The 22,641-nt window shown below is 35.9% G+C and overlaps 1 protein-coding gene across 2 annotated transcripts in view; it reads right to left on the bottom strand.

The window, feature by feature from the left end:
• Positions 1–2,022: 2,022 nt before the first annotated feature.
• The window catches only part of KLHL4 (kelch like family member 4), a 166,743-nt gene continuing 146,124 nt past the window's right edge, over positions 2,023–22,641 (bottom strand). The window contains exons 10-11 of one of the 2 annotated variants that reach the window (XM_010349357.3): positions 7,763–7,934; positions 2,023–2,677 (exon numbers count right to left, since the gene is read on the bottom strand). In XM_010349357.3, the coding sequence (XP_010347659.1) occupies positions 2,615–2,677; positions 7,763–7,934 (235 nt within the window). In that variant the 3' untranslated portion in view covers positions 2,023–2,614. Of the gene's footprint in view, positions 2,678–2,768; positions 5,400–7,762; positions 7,935–22,641 lie in introns of those variants that run through there. The other variant, XM_003938700.3, reaches the window with a different exon arrangement.

The raw sequence follows: 22,641 nt of genomic DNA, 5'->3' as shown, positions 1-22,641 counted from the left end.
TAATATCTGTCTAGATTCATTTTTTAAATATAGACGTTGAGTTTTCCAGCACCACTTGTTGAAAAGCCCATCTTTTCTCCATTGTGTCGCCTTTGGTGTTTGGTTAAAGGTCCATTGACTATATTTATGTGGGTCTGTTTCTAAGATCTCTATTCTATCCCATTGATCTATTTGTCTCTTATTTTGCAAGCTTAATACTCTCTTGATTCCTGTAGCTGTATAGTAAGTTGTAGTTGGGTTGTACCAGTCCTCTGATTTTGTTCTTTAATTTTGTGTTGACTATTTTGGGTATTTTGCTTTGCCATATAAACTTTAGAGTTAGTTTCTAAAGATCAATGTACTTTTAGATGTGAAGAATCTCAAATGTGACCATCTCATTCTATCTTCTACTCCTCTTAACCTTTTAAAAAAATTATTTCCCATTATGAAACTTTTTTGCTCTACTCTGTGTAGTGTACTCAGGTCTTCCCTCTGGTTTATTATCTTCTCATTTGTGTCTTATCTGCTATATTACCTCCTCAATGAATTTTTGTTATAAGTATTTAAAGTGTCCACTTCTGGATGTTCCTGGCTTTATTCACCTGGGAGAAGTCTCAAGACCATGTCTTAATGATTCTTGTCTAAATATTGGTGTTAAAATTTGTGCCTTTAGTGGTTATAACTAAGTTCATTAACTCCAGCATGATCTCTATTACCATCTGAGTTTATTATTATTTTCTAAGTTCCTTCTGAGTTCCTAGCATCTGAAGATTTGCCTTTATTTCTATGGAGTGTAGCTATGTACCTAAATTTTGTATTATTTTATCTCATCTCTCTGTGTTTTTAATGTGTGTATAGATTTGTGGACAGAATCAGAGAGACAGACCTCTGCCTTTACTTATTTGCTATGTTTCCAGTGCTGTTATTTGAATCCCATTCTTGTAAAATGCTTGGTCCTTAACACCATCAAAAATCTATTCATTTATTTTTTTCCACAATTATTTACTGAACACCAACTTTGTATTAGAATCTGTGACAGACACTGGAAGATACTATAATGAATAAAACTAAAAGTCATCCAAAGAGATTATATTTTGAGGAAAATAATTGTCTGTGTCTACTGGCTCAGACCTTGTCTCAATTGGGCAAGTCACTATGCATTGGATTAGCCAGGATGGTTCTATGAATTCATATGAACTTTCTAAGCCTGACTGGCTCTTCAGCCTCATCCTATTATGCAGAGTTGACGAAACTGAAACAAGTCTAAGCGGATTTGTGAAGATATGGCTTTCAAAGATCTCTATCTGATATTATCTTTCTTGGTTTGTTTTAAAATAAGATTAGCTGTGATTTGATGGCCAGAATTCATGTGTTTCCATTCTGGTTAAATATAATTAGTTCTGGTCCAGTTAGGCTTTTAAAACCACTCAGCTATAAACTGAATTTAACATATGAAACAGAGCTATTTAAATGAAGGTCTCCATGGCCTTAGATGAAATGTAAATTTGGCAAATTGAAGTGGCTTTTGTATAGGTAAGGTCATTTAATTCTGATTCTCCATTACTTAAAATATAATCCCAGTTTTATAGGATTGGATTTGGTACAAATTTCATAAACTTAGTTTTAATTAGTATGCATAACTAGAGTACTAAACACAGTAGATTTTAATATACGTTTATGTCAAGGGGCTAATATCTGAAAGATATTAATGTGCTTTTATTTTTTAATATTTACCCATTTATAATCTTCCCCATATTTAGCCATATGTGCCCATTTCCCTCATTGTTTATATTTGCTGTTTGTGTGTGTGTGTGTGTGTGTGTGTGTGTGTGTGTGTGTGTGTGTTAAGGGAGGGAATTAGGATTATGACAGAAAAAAAGAGAGTGTCAACATTAAACTTTTAGCACCACGAACAGGATGTTTTCCTAGTCTGTAGCAGGCCATAATCTTGAAAAACAGGCATTGTCAAGAGAGAAAAAAGCTTTAACATTTTTATTAATATTACTGTAATTCATAAATCATAATTATATATATTTATGCAGTACAATATAGCATTTTGGCATATGTATACATTGTGGGATGATTAAATCAAGCTAATTAAACATATTATCACCTTACCCATAATTTATTGTGGTGAGATATTTGAAATTTTACAAACATTTTAAAAATGTTTCTTTGAAATGGAGATCCATGCTTGCAAATTGTGGTAGATCATATGGTATGTTCCACAGACAACATGGGAGATACTCCTTCCATCATTTAGGTTGGGACTTAAGTGTCTTCAGCAATGTCGACAGGATGCAAAGAAAGTTCAATGCAAAGAGAAATAGCAACTGAAAAATCTGTCCCTTCTACCTCAGGTGATGTGATTGGGAGAAAGTGGACATAGAATGGGGACAGTTGAGGATATCCAATGGCCTTTTTTATTTTCTTTACCTAGTCTAAGATCTCAAGGTAAGAGTCTTGTTAGAGAACTTGAAACAAAATCCAGAATCAGAGGGGTTAGTATCTATATTGCATTTGGAACTCCAGAAGGAAACTCCCTTTCAGAGCTCCCTCCATATCAAAAAGGGGCAACAGCCACACCTGTGTCAGACTAATAGACTGCATTGTTGTGCAGAGGAAGGATCTGAAGTCAGTGCTCCAGAGTCTCCTTCAGCTTCTGTATGGTAAAGTTTTGTAGAAGTTCTTGCATGCCCTGTGGAAATACAGGGAAGGTAGCTGATAGTATTGAAGAATCATCATGATGCAGGCCAAGAGTTGCAGAGTAGGGAATCCTGAACATGATCATAGTGATTATACAAAAAAACCAAGAAGCAACATTGTCTTTCCAATCTCAGTATAGTAAACGTGTGAGCCCTATACTCTTGAAAGAATATATAAATACCTCCCTCTTGTCCTGGGCCTCTGCCGGTCTCTATTCTGATGGCTCACATTTGCTCAGATTTTGGCAGCTCATCTAGAGCATTGTCTTAGTTCATTGTCTAAGGCTTAAAACTGAACACTGGAAACTGGGTAATTTATAGAGAAAAAATAATTTATTTCTTAGAGTTAGGCAGGCTGAGAAGTCTGAGGTTGAGAGGCCATATCTGGAAAAGCCTTGTTGGTAAGGGATGTCAGGTAAGTTCCAAGGTAACACACAGCAGCATTACATGGCCAGGGGGCATATGACACTCCCTAAGCATGCTAGCTTAGGTCACTCTTCCTTCCTTTTCATATAAAGTCACTAGTAATACATTAATCCATGAATGGATTAATCCATTTAGGTGGGCCCTTATGGCCCAATCACCTCTTAAAGGCCCTACCTCTCAATACTGCTACATTAGGAATTAAGTTTCAACATGAATTTTGGAGGGAAAAATATTCAAACCATAGCAGCCATATTGGCTTGAACACAATTTTTAAATGCAGCTATGAAGTGGTAGCCCTGTGAAACATGCATGTCTCTTCTACAAGTCAATATTTAATCACACTGAAGCAAGTCCAGCTATGCCATTGAGAAGAGAGTATTCAACTTTCACTTTCTTGTCCAGGCATGACTCTAGACACAATCTGCCTATTGATAGCACCTAGTTTTTACTGGAGGATTGGCAAGCTAGGCTGCAATAGGTCCTTTGATCTTTTCCACTGGTTGATACCCCCATTTAACTTAACAGGCCAAGCTGTGCATCAGCAATAAAGGTTTAGGTAACTCTACTTCTACATTGATTTCAATAAGGTGTGAATTCAAAAGACCTAACAGGCCTGTATGTATGTTTCACAGCCTCTCTATGTCTTTATCTTCACCTCTAGAATTGAAGAAATCTATAGCTCTCTATTTAGGATTAGAGACAATGGCAGGTGTAAGAAGAAATAGAGGAGTGGAATTTTACTTTTGTATTTAAGTGTATTAGTGATATAGAAAATGTAAAATCAAAAAGCCTATTTAGGTTGTACTTGATATATTCTAAAGCCACACTGTAATGAGAGGAAATAAAGTCTATTTATATTCAATTTGTCAAACTACAAGTATCTGTGTACAACCTACATTGTTCTTTCTTAAAACTTAAAAGCTAGTAGTATATTTTATAAGCATTTCTCCAGATTTTATTTGATTTCACAATCTGCAATACAAAGTTATTTAAAAGTACTTATTGTAGAAATTCTAAAATTGTGCATTTACTTGAAAAGTTACTTTCATTAAGTTTTTTTTCAATATTTCATATTAGTTGTATAATTAAATACAATAAATGGAAGAATTACATATAAAATACTGTTCAACTAGGCATTTTTGTTATTTTTAAATTTAAAAAGACTTTTTTTTTTTGGCATAGCACACATATCCTAACATTTTCTACTGGATAATATAACAATAACAGAAAAGCATGTTTGGTAGCTAAAATATATCTATAGAATTGACCAGGCTTATTGAATATTTTGGTGTTTCCATGGGTTAACACTGAATAATATCCTCAATTTTATGTACTTTAAAAATCGTTTTGTTTTTGAAAACTTGTTTAACTTAATGATATGTGTTTACGGAGTTTGCATAAATGTTTGAGGAGAACATTACATTCTATACAAGTGAGGCCCTGACACTCTGAAGCTGAGGTCACAGTTTGTATCAATATGATAAATATTCATTATTTTATTGTATAGGCTGTGTATATGAAATTATATCATTTTACTGGTCACAAATTTAACAAGGCAATATGTTAAGAAATATCAAATTTATATGTGTGCTCTGGCAGATGAGTAAACCTGTAAAAATTTTGACATATCGTAATCAGCATAACAAATTATGTTAATGAGCCATATATTTTTTTAGCCTCAACCACAGTAAGAGCTTTCCTCTTGGTAAAGGTGAGAAATTGTTTAGCTCTTTGGGATATTATATGAATAGGAGAATAATGGCTTACTGAAAATCAGACTTTCTATTTTAAGCTTTAGATGTTACCTTTTATATTTCTATGTTCCAGATAATAATAGTATATATTTTTTAAAAAAATGGAAAATGTTTTTAACTTCTAAGGCTCTTACCTTGAAATGTATTAATGTTTTTATAACTTGCACACTGTGGCCATCATCAATTTTCATTAAGTATTTTAGCATTTTGCAGTAATGGGGCTAAATCTAGACTATTGGATTTCCTTTTATATTATCAGGTGCGATAACACATACACTTAATAATCATATGTAATTCATGTTTAAAAACATTTTGGCTTCACAAATGAAAGCAATTATAACTACATATTAAAATGATACAACAATTTTCCAGTCTGATTATTAATCGCAGAAGAAAGAACATATATTTCTTTCTCCCCTTGTCCTACTCAATTTCTCGAAATTACCCCGTTTCATTCCATTTGATTAAGATAGCTTTAGGGTAGCTTCACCACTACAACACATGCACCAGCTCTTCCAATGTTAACAGGAACTTCCTAAAAAAACAAGAAACAAAACATTGTTGGAATTCTGATTTTAGTGTAATATAGAATATTATATTCAATATAGTTGAAGAAGTCCTAACATCACCTTGTCTAAAGATGAGATAAACTGCAGCCTGGATAACAGTGTAGTGTGGTGGAGAGAACACAGCCTTTAGAATAGTAAAAACTTGAGTTTGAGAATTAGGTGATCTTAAGTAAGTTTCATCTCTCTGATAATATTCTCGCTTAAAAAATTACAGCTGGCTGGGCGCAGTGGCTCACGCCTGCAATTCCAGCACTTTGGGAGGCCGAGGCGGGTGGATCACAAGGTCAAGAGATCGAGACCATCCTGGTCAACATGGTGAAACACATCTCTACTAAAAATACAAAAAATTAGCTGGGCATGGTGGCATGTGCCTGTAATCCCAGCTACTCAGAAGGCTGAGGCAGGAGAATTGCCTGAACCCAGGAGGCGGAGGCTGCGGTGAGCCGAGATAGCGCCATTGCACTCCAGCCTGGGTAACAAGAGCAAAACTCCATCTCAAAAAAAAAAAAAAATTACAGCTAATTATACTAACCCTTCAATGCTTTTGTGATGGTTGAGTGAGATAATGAATGACAATTTGCACTTAGTAGTAACAATCACACTATCTGTTAGTTCTCTTTCACTCTTTCCAGGATCACACAATGAAACAGTGACACAGCCAGAAATATAATATAGGACTCTTAACTACTTGTCTACCATCTTCAGAAAAGTAAATCCCACAAGCTGGTCAAATATCTTGAATATTGATTGTATTTGACCTAACCCCTTGCATGATATTTTTTTTTCTTCCATTTCTGGTCGGTCCTAAGTGTTGATAAAATAGGAGCTACCTACATTGTAACATTTGAGGGTTTCCGAGTCTTGATGAGTCAGATTATTGGAGGAGAGAGATTAAAAACTCATTATCAGCTGTCCTTGTATTAGCACCAATTTATTTAGAGCAATAGCCAGCTGTACCCTGTAGAATACTAGCATGAAGTCAGTAGAAAGGAAGATAAAGTTAGGTACCAAATACAAGGTTTGCCTGTTTGTAGAGATGGTAAAGAGTTAACCATATTTTATGTCTTTTGTTAACTCATCATTTAATTTACAAAGTATTATTAAATATTTTAGAATAAATCTAGGGCTATCACTGGCAAAACAGTTGAAAGAGTCAAATTTACCTTTAACATCTTGAAGACGCCATTTCAATACTATTTTCTGTATCTCCTCGAAATTCGTTCTATTAGATACCCAGCACTTTTGAGAGGTTTTAATTCTGGTCCTTTAGCATTTACTTAATTATTGATTGACTGATTAATTTACGAGTATTGTAGTCTACACAGTCTCTATATGGTAAAGACTGAAGGCTTTTCTTCTGGGTGCCAGCCAATAAAAAGGGCAGATGTTTGTGGAAGAGTATGTTACCCTTTTGTTCTCAGGTCACAACATACACATAAAAAGTTGTGTGGGAGTTCAGTCATGGAGGTGGCAAAAATATTAAGGGAAAATTATTAGAGAAAATTATAAAGTATAGTCACAAACCTTCTTGGAAGTCTGAGAAGTTTGCATAGTTTTGGCAGAAATTTTGGCTGAAGGCAGCTCTATCCCCTTTACCTTTAATTAATGAGAAAAGTAAATAGGAAATGTGGGGGACATCTGAATAACTTGTTTACTCACATGGTCCTATAAACTAACCTTTAATCATTCCAGATGACTCTCTTGGGGGAAGGTCGACCAGGGATATTACCCACTAATGGTGTTTGCTTCAGGCCTTGGAACCTGTCATTTAATCTCTTCACTCTAGTGATGTTAACTCAAAGCTTTGTCATTTAATGTGTGCTGAATAAAGGCCAGAGGCCAGTGCTTTGGGGCCAGCAGCTGCTGTCTCTTTACAGCACTCTCCTCAAGTGTCTGTTAGTGGCCCGGACACCCCAACCTGCTCATTCATGGTATTCTGGTGTGAGTAAATTTATTTATCCATCATTAAGTCAGAGTCTGCAGGACAAACCCTTGCAAGTGGTAGACCCAACAAAGTTGGCCATGGTAAAGTGCTTTATTTATTTATTACTGAAGTGTTTTATTGGACCTGCTTATTTTCTTTAAAGGGAATGCTTTCATGAAGTCAAGAGAATGATCTTTCCCCTTTTATGTAAGTATTGATGGGTCCTGCTAATAATTAACTATATCAACTAATAACTCTCTAAGGTATAGATAGAGTGCACACTATACATTTCACTAAAAGATCTTGTTGGGACCTAAAGAAGAGAATACAATTAATTTCAAAAATATGTTTTAAAATCTTTTTAAAACCTGAAATAGAGTTATTTGAATATTTTTATTTGAATACCTCTTTCCATTCATCTCTCTGTGCATCATATGACTCAACTGTGTTCAAATAAGTATGTCCATCATATCCTCCAACCACATATAGTTTTTCTCCAAGGGGACACACAGCAACAGCATCTCGGGGAACACGCAGAGGTGCCACAGTTGACCATGAATCACTTTTTGGATCATACCTTAAGAAATTTAGAAAGAAAATTTGGAGAAAAAGTCTAATAGAGTTACAATTGAAAATAACAGACATTCTCAAAATGTATACCTCTCTGAAACAGAGAATTAAAAACACTTTATACAAATGTATTATGGATATGTACATGACAAAATTTTCTTCAGCCACTAGGTGTCTCTCAAAGCATATTGAAAACGTTTTGTTTCCATGATACCATGTGCTTCATTAGTCCATACTCAGATAAACTTGGAGGAAATTCCACATATTGTGATCCTGGCATTATACAAAAAATGCCTCCTCTCATTGAGTATTCTGATTGAAGAGCTTTTGTTTTTCTTTTTTTACTTACTTGTCGAAGTTATACATAAGATGCCTGATCCTTTTTATATGAGAACTCATATTTTAAAGTAAACCTGAATATAATTGCCTTTTTATTTTTGCTTTATGAAATGTAGTACTTTGGTTTTAATACTTTTTGAAGAGAGAATGGTTATAGACTTATCCTGTGTTTTTCCTTGCTGGGAGTTCTTATTTATCTCCATGGAGTCAAGGTTTATTGTTTTCCATTTTAATCTGAAATTAACTCCTTATGCCAAAACCACTTTAGTAAGCAAAATGAAAAATAATTCAGTAAGTAATGTTAAAATGTTTTCTAGAAATTCTTTCCTAATCTTTGAAGCTTATTTTAAAAAATACATAACACTAAAATCTAAAAGGTGACCAATGAAGAAAATTCATAATTATACAAAAATGCTCCCTGACTTTATATTGCCTATTTACAAAAGCCTAATGAAAAAATATTTGTTTTACAAGATATTTTCATTTATCACTTTCTACTGATCTACTTATATTTGTATTACCCCCCCAACCATTGTTTGTATCTCTTTGATGATATTCTAAATCATCTGATTTCAGCTTCCATCTGACTTTGGTCTCACACCTAGGTTTTTAAAAATACTATCTGAAATCAGCATTAATTCAGACAACCTAAATTCTATATCATTGTGTGTCATATGGCATATCACTTTAAATTCAGATGTTATAGTAAAACTCAGAACGAGAAAATCCATAGCTACATGCTCTGGCTAAGCCAAATCTTCCAAACAATAGCTATTGTTAATTGATGCTTCACTCAGCTGACAGTCAGGGTACACACATATATGAATCATTAACCAGAACTCATAGACCAAAGATTTTTCTGCATGGGCTTGGTAACTAGTGCTCAAAATCTGGGTAACATTATTATCTGGATACTGCTTGATTAAGAAGAGGAGTTTGGGGAATGTTGGGTCTTTTGAAGAAAAAACTAATTGGTAATATGGTTATCATCTGTGAAGATACATAGAAGCAGTTATTAAAGACAAAGGTAGCCACCACATATTAAAATTAAAATATCATTGCTTCTCTTCCTTGTTTCTCTTTTGCTTTTCTGTCTCCCCTTACTTTGAATGGAAGGATATATATTCTACTGGAGATAAAATTGAGCCTGAAGTCAAGAGAATGAGTCATGTTCTTATTTTCCCACTTAGAGTAATTAGGAATCATTTCCTTGATTTATTTGCCTCAATTTTCTCATTAACATTATAGTAATAGTGATCCCTGGCCCAACTGATGTGATGGTTTTAAAAACCTTTAATTTAAACTATTATCGTAAGTAATTGGGTAGGCCAAAAGTGTTTTAGCACATACCAAAAAAAAAAAAAAATAGCATCAGAAAAATTGTTCAAAACATGGACATGAGGATAATCTGATTCTATAGAGGGTGCATCTTTAATTGACTTTCTATTGACAACGCTATTTTACAACTCTGCGTGTGTGGAAGTTAAGCTGTAAGAAACAGAGTTTCCTTGTGATTTTTTATATAACATTACAAATTCATTTTGCCTGATAGAAATAGAATTGATTGTCACAATGTAGAAATAATGACTCCCAAAGATTACCTTTTTTTGTTCTATATGATTTCAACTAGTTTTGTATCTATTGATAAATTATTTCAGCATTCATAGTTGTCTAAGTACCTTTTATTTAAATACTCTTTTGAACCTTTTTTAACATCTTATAATAGTTTTCTTCATCTATGAATCACATAAAATGTTTAACGTATTCATTTTATATTTTTCAAAATTTTTATTGACATATAATATTTGTACACATTTATGGGGTACATGTGATATTTTGTTAAATATATAAAATGTGTCATTTTATATTTGTATGAAAGCCAAGATTTTGACTTTTTGAAAATTATGTTTTAGCACTAGTCCTTTTCTCAATGCATTTTCAAGGAAAACGACAACAAAAGTGTAATAATAGGTGATAATCTTAGTAATAACATTAATACTGGCTTATAGCAATAATACTAAAAAAAAATAACACACAATACTTGCAACTGACTCCTATTGAGTACCTAACATATGGCAAGCAATGTGCTAAGTACATTACCACTTTTTATCTTGTACCCTATACAGTTGATACTGTTATTATTCCCATTTTACACATGAGGAAACTGATTTTAGATATGTAAAGTAACTGGGCCAATATCACATAATTAATAAACAGTAGATTTAGAATTTGAATTCAGATCTGTCTGACATCTAATCAGATGTGTTTAACTACTATGCTATGCATTTGTTTAGTATGTGTAAAGTTCCCATTTTTCTCTTTTTAAAAAAATTTTAGGAGTATGAGATTTTAAAAAATCAGTAAATTTGGGAGTGTAATTATGTCAGAAAATCAGGTTAAACATTTACTTATAGGATATGCATGTAAATATTTAATTTTGTAGTCTGTGCCACAGATTATATTTAAAAATTTATATTTTTAGTGGTTTATCTAAATACCCATTAAAATTGATATAGATATTTTAAACCATAATAAGGCTAGTTCTACTATGAGCACTCTGTGGTGCTAAAATATGCAGCCCAATTTATTTGTTTCAAGTTTTAACACAGAATTCCACAATTTCGAGGGTTCTTAGAGTGAAGCTAAGAAAATGTTGGCATTATAATAATAGAAAGAATATGATTATTGTATTAAAATAGTTGTATGTATTTCACATTTTTTTTGTTAGGAGATGTACACTCTTTTGTGATAAAATCAACTTATATAGTTTCATACATTTAGATCCCGGAAGCCAAGCTAATGTAACACAAGTTTTACCACGAAGCCTCAACAAAATGCTTCCAAACTGCAATTGAAACAAGAGAGCACAGGTTATAATATATATAATGAAAAAAAAATCTTGCTAGGATTTATTACAAGAAAATTGCCATTATAAGACAGAGAATTGTTTGTATCTCTGATTGTATATTTACTTCTTGACAGATAAATTTTTTGTGAAATCAGATGTGATTTTCAGAGCAACAAACCTTCACAGCTTCTTATTTACTAGATATCTCTGTACAGTTCTGTGTTATTTTGGATAGAATCCTTTAGACAGCTTTTAATATTTCTGTAAAAAACAACGTGGATTCTCCATATCAATCTTTTTTCCTTGACCTCTCCCTCCCATGCGTTTACCACTCCAATGCAGTTTTTTTTTTTTTTTTTTTTTTTTTGACAGAGCCTTATACTGTTGCCCAGTTTGGAGTGCAGTTGTGCAATCTCAGCTCACCATAACCTCCACCTCCCAAGCTCAAGCGATTGTCGTGCCTCAGCCTCACCAGTATCCGGGATCACACGTAAGCACGATCATGCCCAACTCATTTCTATATTTCCTTAGAGATGGGATTTCATCATGTTGGCCAGGCTGGTCTCAATATCCTGGCCTCAAGTGATCTGCCTGCTTCAGCTTCCCAGATTGCTGAGATTATGGGCATGACCCATCATGCCCAGCTCCAATGTAGTTTGAAATGTCAATGAAATCTTAACATACTTAATTATTTTTATACAAATTTGTTAGCACTTTTGATCAAGTTATGTTTTATCAAAAATAATAATTCCAGATATTATATGTTTATTTTATATATGATTTAGTCTTGCCAACTATCAAGAGTTTTATAAAGAGGTTATAGGTATATGGCTTTTAGCTGTATAACCATAAATACTTTTACAGGCATATGAAGAGTATTGAATACTTAGGTACCATTACTTAAAATAAAAACTGTACTTACCTTTGTCGAATACAATTATGGATTTAAAAAAATCTGGGTACATTCTCTGGTAGTTAGGCTGGTACCAAACTTGTTTTTGAGATAGAGTCTCACTGTTTCACCCAGGTTGGAGTGCAATGGCATGGTCTCGGCTCACTGCAACCTCTGCCTCCTGGGTTGAAGCGATTCTCCTGTGTCAGCCACCAGAGTAGCTGCATGCCACCACACCTAGCTAGTTTTTTTTTTTTTTTTTTTTTTTTTTTTTTGTAATTTTAGTAGAGATGGTATTTCACTATGTTGGCTATGTTGGCCAGGCTGGTCTTGAACTCCTGACCTCATGATCTGCCTACCTTGGCCTTCCAAAGTGCTGGGATTACAGGTGTGAGCCACCACACCTGGCCTAAACTTTTTGAGTTGTGTGCTGTCTATAACTTTTTGTAGTCTACAGAAAGCATCAATAAATTATCTAGACAATTTAAAGTGGAATCTGTTCTTTTAAAAAATTTTTTCATGCAATGTTGTTTAAGCACATTTTAAGCCTACTGTATTCTTTGGGTTTTTCTAAAAAGAAACATGGTTTGGGTCATGAATTTGGGCCATGCATTTGGGGAATCAAATATACTCACACACACACACACACACACACACACACACACACACACACACAGAGAGAGAGAGAGAGAGAGACAGAGAGACAGAGAGACAAAGAGATAGAAAGCAAGTATGCCTAGAAATACCCAAGAATAACTCAAACCTTCATGCTGAGCTGATCCCAGGCACAGAATATGACCGGATAATACATGATGGTCTAATGCATGAAGCCAATCTTCAAAGGCTGGGAAAGTGTTTTTTCTTCAGCTGCCCAGTTTTCAGCAAAAGATCAAAAGGCATACAAAGAAACCGAAAAAAAAAAAAAAAAAAAACCTAAGAAAACCTAAGTTGATTTTAAAATAACAAAATAAATCTCCAGATACTCTTCCTGTAGAAAAGTAAGATCTGACTTACTAGACAATAAAATAGCTGTCTTATGCTAAAGCCAAAGGAAAAACAAATATTGGGAAAAAGTAAAAAAATGATACATGTATAAGAAAGAAACATAAAAATTCTGGAGCTGAAAAATAAAATGACAATTTAAAAATTCAGTAGAGGAATTCAATGGGATGGGAGACTCAAGAAACAGAAGTAAAAATAAGTGAACTTAAAGATGGATCATCTAAAATTAACACATGTGATAAGCAAAAAGAATAAAGAAAAATGAATATAGTCTAAACTACTATGAGATAACATCCAGTGGACCAATATATACATTTCAAAAATCTCAGAAGAAAAAGAAAGAGAAATGAGTAGAAAGAATACTTGAAAAAAAAATAGCTGAAAAACCAAATCAAGACATATTATAAAATGTCAAAAGTCTGAGAATATTGTAAGCAGGAAGAGAAAAGCAACTTGTCACATAAAAGGATTCTAATGAGATGACTAGTGCATTTCTAAGAAAAGCCTTAGAGACATTTTTTAAAAAGAGGGCAAAATAGAAGCTTTGTTGCCATGCCTTACCTATGAGGAAGTAGCAAAATAATGTGTAGAGATTCACACTGTAAACTTTTATCCAAGAAGGCACACAGGTGATTAACGTAAAAGCAAAAGAAACTCCAGATGCTTTGATGAATTTGGTGGCAGCAGCCTGTGCTGTGTGTTCAGTGGAAAATTGAGAGTGAGTCCCCAGTGTATGAGAAGTGGAGAAAGTTTCTCCACAATACACATTCCCACTGGGGAGCTAGGCAATCTAGGTCATGGAGGAGCTCCTTGACCCTACCAATTGCTGGATCTGATTTTGGGAGCAGTGAGGAGACCTTGAGAAGGGGTAGCAGCAGGAAGTGTTGCATGTGTTCCAGACCCTGACTCCAATAAAAAGTGGCTAATTCATATCCTAACACATAGGAGTCTCTACTGAAATCTGTAAGCCACATGGGCAGCAGTCACTAGCTGGGCAACTCTCCAGACTGAGATTTGCGATCTAGACGCAAACAGGAGAGGAGCCCCCATGGCCAGAACTGAGAGGTGAGAGTGGTATGGGATTGAAGTGTGTATGCCAGAAGTCAGTGACCTCCCCTTTGCAAGACCAGACTAGGAAGGGTATTGTCTGGGAGCCCCAGTTTTTGTCCCAGTCAGGAAAGTCTGCAGCCTGGGACAGTTTTGCAATCTGAGATGTTCTGCTTGTTACTTGGCTATTTGTTTCAGTTTGCTGTCAGTAGTAGGCTTCCGTATGGAGCTTTGCAGGGTGGTGACCCAGGAAGCAAGGCAGGTCCCACTGCCACCTGCTAAATTTTAGAGCCCAAGCCACTCCTCATTTCCCATGCTGGCTCTTTGGAATGCCAGAGGTTTTTCAACTCCTTCTAGTATTGCCCCAATAGCCTCATAACTGCTTTTCATCACCCATCAGAACTAGCACTTGCAACTGCTGTTGAGGAGCCTGAGTATGGACATGCCTGATGCAGCCCCATCAATATTTTACCCCATTACCCATCTCATAGGAAAAGCATGGGATCAGAACCCCTGGGAGTTCCACAGCCCGGAACATTTCCTGGAACACTCAAATACTTCTCCTTGTTAGTAAAGATCAAGCATAGACCTTACTACCACCACCTCAGCTGCCTGTTACCTGCAGGTGCCTTGAACTGGCCAGGAGGTCAACCTGTACAGCTCATTACAACAACTGCTGACATAACTGCACAGTGCTCAGGAAGGAATTATGCTTTGTGTAACCTCTGTTACCATTATCACTCACACCACCCCAGCTGCTTAGGAGGCCCTGAGCCTGCTCATCTGTCTGGTACATTAATACTACAACTGGCATTTGAACAAGCCAACACACTAAGGCTATTTATAATGAAGGAAATTATACAGAGCCTATATCACTCCTCCACCATCTCTGTCAATATTATTGCATGCGCCCCCCATTGGGATATCTGAGGGTGGGCCCACCTGGTCCAGCTCTGCCCAGCTTCACCCTCCTCATGGTGCTGAAGATAAAGCCCAGGCCACTGGGTGTTCCACAGACCTGCCCACTGCTTGAGGCATCAGAGGCCTTCTCCTGATAAGCAAACATAAAGTATAAACCCATTTGCTAATGTCACCAGTAGCTCTTACCTCCTTCACGTGCCATGTACTGGCTTGTACGTTAAACTGCACAACCCAAAACAAAATCCATTGACACGAATGCAGATAAGCTTCTGGAGATCTCTGCCACCCCATTTCCAAAGGGGGCAGTGAGCCTTCTCACATACTTAGGACATTGCTATGACAACTGGCACTTGAGAATATAACTGCACTAAGGAGATCTGTAATAAAAAAATTCATATTGAGTCTCTGCCACTGAAAACACTCAGAACCAAAGCCAAATGATCCTATTCAAAATAAGTTATATTCACATCTTTAAGGGGAAAAAAGTCCAGTCTAAATAACATTAAATTAAAAACAAGAAGGTGTGGTGATTCCTCAAGGATCTAGAAATAGAAATACCATTTGACCCAGCAATCCCATTACTGGGTATATACCCAAAGGATTATAAATCATTCTATTATAAAGACACATGCACACACACATTTATTGCAGCACTGTTCACAATAGCAAAGACTTGGGACCAACCCAAATGCCCATCAATGATAGACTAGATAAAGGAAATGTGGTACATATATACCATGGAATACTATGCAGTCATAAAAAAGGATGAGTTCATGTCCTTTTCAGGGACATGGATGAAGCTGGAAACCATCGTTCTCAGCAAACTAACACAAGAACAGAAAAACAAACATCATATTTTCTCACTCATAAGTGGGAATTGAACAATGAGGACACATGGACACAGGGAGGGGAATATTACCCTCCAGGGACTGTCAGGGGCTGGGGACCTAGGGAAGGGATAGCATTAGTAGAAATACCTAATATTGATGATGGGGTGAGGAACGTGTATACCTATGTAACAAACCGGCATGCTCTACACATGTATCCCAGAACTTAAAAGTACGATAAAAACAAATAAGAAGATGTGACATTTTTCTTTTCAAATGAGAAGGAACCAATGCAACAATTCTGGAAGTATAAAAGAACAGGGTGCTATGATAACCCCAAAGCATTGCACTAACTCTTTAGCAATAGTTCCTATCCAAAATAAAATTCATGAAATTTCAGATAAAAAATTCAAAATATCGCTTTTAAAGAAGCTGAACAGGATTCAAGAGAAAGGTGAAAAACAATACAAAGAAATCAGAAAATAAATCCAGGATATAAATGATAAATTTGCCAAAGAGATAGATTTTAAAAAAGAAAAAAAAAGAAACTTCTGAAAAGGAGAATTCATTGAAATAATTACCAAACACAGACGAAATCTTCAATGATAGACTAGCCCAAGAAAAAGAATCTCAGAGCTAGAAGACAGTACTTTTTAATTTATCCTGTCAGACAAAAAAAATTGAATTAAAAAATGAGCCAAGCTTTTGATAAGAATGGGATTATGTAAAATGTCCCAACCTACAAATTGTAAGCATTCCTGAAGGAGAAGAAAAAACCAAAACTCTGGGAAACTATTTGAGAAAATAATTAAGGAAAGCTTCTCTAGTCCTGGAAGAGATCTATGTATCTAGATACAATAAACTGAAAAAACTCCAGAGAAACACTGTGAGAAGAATCTCACCAAAACATATATTCATCAGACTGTCTAAGTTCAACATGAAGGGAAAAAATCCTAAAATCAGCAAAAGATAAGCATATAATAACTTATAAAGGAAACTCCATCAGACAAACAGTGGACTTCTCAGCAGAATCATTATAAGTCAGAAGAGATTGGGATTTTATTTTCAAGCCACTTAAGGAAAAAAGCTGTAAACCCTGACTTGTGTATACTGCCAGAATAAGTTTAATAAATGAAGAAGAAATAAAGTCTTTTGCAGACAAGCAAACACTGAGAAAATCTGTCACTGCTAGACCAAACTTACAAGAAATGCTCAAGGAAGTTATAAACATGGATACAAAATTTGGTCAATACTTGTCATAATAAAAACATCTGAAGTATAAAACTCAAAAATCTTGTAAAACAAACAAATAAGGCTAAAAAGTAGCTACATGACAATTACTTTATGACAGGAATAAGACCTCAGGTATCAGTTTTAACCACGACTCTACATGGAAAAAAATACTCCAGTGAAAAGAAATAGATTGACAAAATGGATTAAAACAAGCAAGCAAGCAAGCAAACAAACAAACAAACAAACAAACATGATCCAACCATACACTTCTTACAGGAAACTCACCTTATTGGTAAAGACACTTAAGAGACTTAAGTTAATGGGGTGGAAAAAGCATTTAATTTAAATGGAAAACAAAAGCAAAGAGGAGTAGTTATAAATGTTAATCTGATCAAGCAGACTTTAAATAAATAACAGTTTAAAAAGACAAGGAATGTCATTATATAATGATGAAGAAATCAATTCAACAAAGAGATATAACAATCCTAAATATATATGCACCAAACACTGGGGCACCCAGATTTATAAAGGGTATATTACTAGGCATAAGAAAAGAGCTAGGCAGCAATGCAATAATAGTGGGGGAATTCAGCATCCTGCTGACAGCACTAGGCAAATTATTGAGGCAGAAAAGCAACAAAGAAACAGGACAATGGCCTTGGCAAAAAATTCCTGACCAAGACCTCAAAAGCACAGGCAATAAAAGCACAAATATACAAATGGGACTTAGGTAAAAAAAAACTTCTGCACAGCCATGGAAAGAATAAATAGACTGAACAGAGAACCTTCAGAATGGGACAAAATATTTGCAAAGTATTTATATGGCAAAGGGCTAATATCTAGAATTTATAAGAAATGCAAACATCTTAGTCATAACCAGAAAAATTCAAATAACCCCATTAAAAGTGGTCAAGTAATATGAAGAGATAATTTTTTAAAAAGACATATAAAAGCCCAAAAAGTGTATGCAAAAATGCTCAACATTACTAATTGTGAGAAAAATGTGAATTAAAAACACGAGATACCACTTTATACTGGTAGAAATGATTATTAATAAAAAGTCAAATAATAACAGATATTGGCAAAGATGCAGAGAAAAGAGAAAATTTACACATTGTTGGTGGGAATGCAAATAAGTACAATCTTTATGGCAATCAGTATGTAGATTTCTCAAAGAGCTAAAAATAGATCTACCATTTGATGCAGCAATCCAACTACTATGTATCTACCTGAAGGAACATATGTCATTATACCAAAAAGATACCTGCACTCATAGGTCTAGTGCAGCACTATTCACAACAGCATATATAAGAAATCAACCAAAATGTCCTTCAATGGATGATTGGATTAAAAATATTATACACACATGTGCACACATACATACATACACATATACATACACCATGGAATACTACTCATACATAAAAAATCATGTTTTAAACAGTCATGTTAAACAAAATAACTCAGAAACAGGAAGTCTAATACCACATGTTCTCAGTTAAAAGTAGGAGCTAAATAATGCATACACGCAAATACAGGAAGTGGAGTAATAGGCATTGGAGACTTAGAATAGTGGGGCAGGTGGTGAGAAATGAAAAATTACTTAATGGGTTCAATATATACTATTCAGATGATGGCTACACTAAAAGCCCAGACTTCTCTACTGTGCTATTGGTCCATGTAGCAAAACTGTACTTACATTGTCTAAATCTTTTTAAAAAAATTAATCGTAATTGATTGTATTTTACCAAGTTCCAGGGTACACATGTAGGGTGTGCAAGCGTGTTACATAGGTAAACTTATGCCATGGTGACTTGTTGCACCTATCAATCCATCACCTAGGTATTATGCCCAGCATGTATTAGCTATTCTTCCTGATGCTCTCCCTAACCCCCATCTTCCCCTGACAAGCCCCAGTATGTGTTGTTCCTCACCCTGTGTCCATGTGTTCTCATTGTTCAGCTCCCACTTATAAGTGAGAACATGCAGTGTTTGGTTTTCTATTCCTGCAGTAGTTTGAGAAGATGATGGCTTCCGACTCATATATAGCCCAGCAAAGGATATGATTTCATTCATTTTTATGGCTGCATAATATCCCATGGTGTATGTACCACATTTTCTTTATTCAGTCTATCATTGATGGGTATTTGGGTTAATTCTATGCCTTTGTTATTATGAATATTGCTGCAATGAACATACACATGCATGTATATTTGTAATAGAATGACATAGTTCATTGGGTATACACATGGTAATGAGGTTGCTGGGTCAAATGGTATTTCTGGTTCTGAATGTTTGAGGAACTGCCACACTGTCTTCCACAATGGCTGAACTAATTTACATTCCAACCAAGAGTGTAAAAGCATACCTAGTTCTTTACAACCTCACCAGTATCTGTTGTTTCTTGGCTTTCTAACAATTGCCATTCTGATAGGCATGAGATGGTATCTCAATGTGGTTTTGATTTGCATTTATCTAACAATAAATGATGTTGAGCTTTTATTCACGTTTGTTGGCCTCATGTATGTCTTCTTTTGAGAAGTGCTGACAAAGTTGATAAAAACAAGCAATGGAGAAAGGATTCCTTATTTAATAAATGGTGCTGGAAGAAGTGGCTAGCCATATGCAGAAAGTTGAAACTGGATCCTTCCTTGTACCTGATACAAAAATTAACTGAAAATGGATGACATGGTGTGGCTATGTCCCCACACAAATCTCATCTTGAATTGCAGCTCCCATGATTCCCATGTTTTGTGGGAAGGACTCCATGGGAGTTACCTGAACCATGGGAGCAGTTTTCCCCATACTGTTCTCATAGTAGTGAATAACTTTCACAAGATCTGACGATTTTATAAGTGGAAAAACCATTTTTCTTGGCTCTCTGTTTCTCTCTTGCCACTACCATGTAAGAAGTGTCTTTCACCTTCTGACGTGGTTGTGAGGGCTCCCCAGCCATGTGGAACTGTGATTCCATTAAACCTTTTTTCTTCCTATTCTTGGTTATGTCTTTATCAGCAGCATGAAAATGGACCAAAACAGTAAATTGTTACCAATACAGTGTGGCACTGCTGAAAAGATACCTGCAAATGTGAAAGTGGCATTGGAACTGGTAACAGGCAGAGTTTGGAATGGTTAGGAGGGCTCAGAAGAAAATAGGAAAATGTGGGAAACTTTGGAACTTCCTAGAGTCTTGAGACTTGTTGAATGGCTTTGAGCAAAATTCTGATAGTGATATAGACAATAAAGTCTAGTCCAAGGTGCTCTCAGATGGAAATGAGGAACTTGTTGGGAATTGAAGCCAAGGTGACTCTTGTTATGTTTTAGCAAAAAGACTGGCAACATTTGTTCCTGCCCTAGAGATTTGTGCAGCTTTAAACTTGAGAAAGATTATTTAGGGTATCTGGTGGAAGAAATTTCTAAGCAACAATGTATTCAAGAGGTGACTTCTGTGCTGTTAAATAATTTAGTTTTATAAGGGAAGCAGAGCATAACAGTTCAGAAAATTTTCAGCCTGACAATGTGATAGAAAAGAAAATCCCATTTTTGCAGGAGATATTCAAGCCGGCTGCAGAAATTTGCATGAGTAATGAGGGGCTGAATGTGAATTCCCAAGACAATGGGGAAAATGTCTTCAGGACATGTCACAGATCTTCATGGCAGCCCCTCCCATCACAGGCCTGGAAGCCTAGGGACTTGTGCACTGCATTTCCAGCTGCTCCAGCTATGGCTAAAAGGAGCCAATGTAGAGCTTGGGCCATGGCTTCAGAGGGTACAATCCCCAAACCTTGGCAGCTTCCATGTGGTGTTGAGCCTGTGAGTACACAGATGTCAATAATTGGGGTTTGGGAACCTGTGCCTAGATTTCAGAAAATGTATGGAAATGGCTGAATGCCCAGGCAGAAGTTTGTTGCAGGGGTCCTCAAGGGGAACCTCTGCTAGGGTAGTGCAGAACGGAAATGTAGGGTTAGAGCCCCCACAGTCTCTATTGGAGCATTACCTAGTAGAGCTGTCAGAAGAGGGCCACTGTCCTTCAGTCCCTAAAATGGTAAATCTAATGACAGCTTGCACTGTGCACCTGGAAAAGCCACAGACACTCAATGCCAGCCTGTGAAAGCACCTGGAAAGGAGGCTGTACCCTGCAAAGCCACAGGGACAGAGCTGCCCAAGACCATAGGAACCCACCTCTTGCATCAGTGTGACCTGGATGACAGACATGAAGTCAAAGGAGCTTTAAGATTTGACTGCCCTGCTAGATTTTGGACTTGCATAGGGCCTGTAGCCCCATTGCTTTGATCAATTTTTACCATTTGGAATGGATGTATTTACCTAATGCCTGTACCCCCATTGTATCTAGGAAGTAACAAACTTGCTTTGGATTTTACAGGCTTACAGGTGAAGGGACTTGCCTTGTCTTGGATGCAATTTTGAACTGTGGACTTTTGAGTTAATGCTGAAATGAGTTAAGAATGTGGGGGACTTCTGGGAAGGCATGATTGGTTTTGAAATGTGAGGACATGAGATTTGGAAGTGGCCAGGGCAGAATGATATGATTTGGCTGTATCCCCACCCAAATCTCATCTTGAATTGTAGCTTCCATGATTCCTACATGTTGTGGGAGGAACCCACTGGGAGATAATCAAATAACGAGGACAGTTTCCTCCATACTGTTCTCTTGCTAGTGAATACGTTTCATGAGATCTGATTGTTTTATAAGGGGAAACCCATTTTGCTTGGATCTCTGTTTCTCTCTTGCTGTCACTACATAAGAAGTGCCTTTCTGCTTCTGCCATGGTTATAAGGCCTCCCCAGCCACGTCGAACTGTGAGTCCATTAAACCTCTTTTTCTTCCCAGTCTTGGGTATGTTTTTATCAGCAGCATGAAAATAGATTAATACAATGGATTAAAGACTTAAACATATAACCCAAAACTATAAAAACCCTAGAAAATAACTAGGCAATACCATTCAGGACACAGGCATGGACAAAGATTTTATGATAAAACCACCAAAAGCAATTGCTACAAGAACAAAAACAAATGAGATCTAATTAAACTAAAGAGTTTTTTGACAGCAAAAGTAACCATCATCAGAGCAAACAGACAACCTACAGGATGGGAGAAAATTTTTACAATCTATCCATTGGACAAAGGCCTAATATCCAGCATCAACAACAAACATAAGCAAAGTTACAATAAATCTATTTTTTAATAGGCAAAAGGCTGTAGGAAGAAATATAAAGTGGTGAAATATCCTCAGCAAACTAATGCAGGAACAGAGAACCTAATACCGCATGTTCTCCCTTATAAGTGGGAGCTGAACAATGAGAACACGTGGACACAGGGAGGGAAACAACACACACTGTCAGGCCTTGTCAGGGAGTTAGAGTGGAGGGAGAGCATCAGAAAAATAGCAAATGCAGACTGGGGTTAATATTTAGGTGATGGGTTGACAGTTGGAGCAAACTACCATGGCACATATTTTCCTATGTAAAAAACATACACATTCTGCACATGTATCCTTGAACTTAAAATAAAATAAAAATAAAATTTAAAAGAAAAACAAAGCATTGATGTGTAGCAAAAGTAACAAAAATGAAAACATGAGCA

Source organism: Saimiri boliviensis, chromosome X (genome assembly GCF_048565385.1).
Source record: "Saimiri boliviensis isolate mSaiBol1 chromosome X, mSaiBol1.pri, whole genome shotgun sequence".
Lineage (NCBI taxonomy): Eukaryota > Metazoa > Chordata > Mammalia > Primates > Cebidae > Saimiri > Saimiri boliviensis.
The sequence above is the reverse complement of the archived record's forward strand: the minus strand, read 5'-3'. Positions and strand labels throughout refer to the sequence as shown.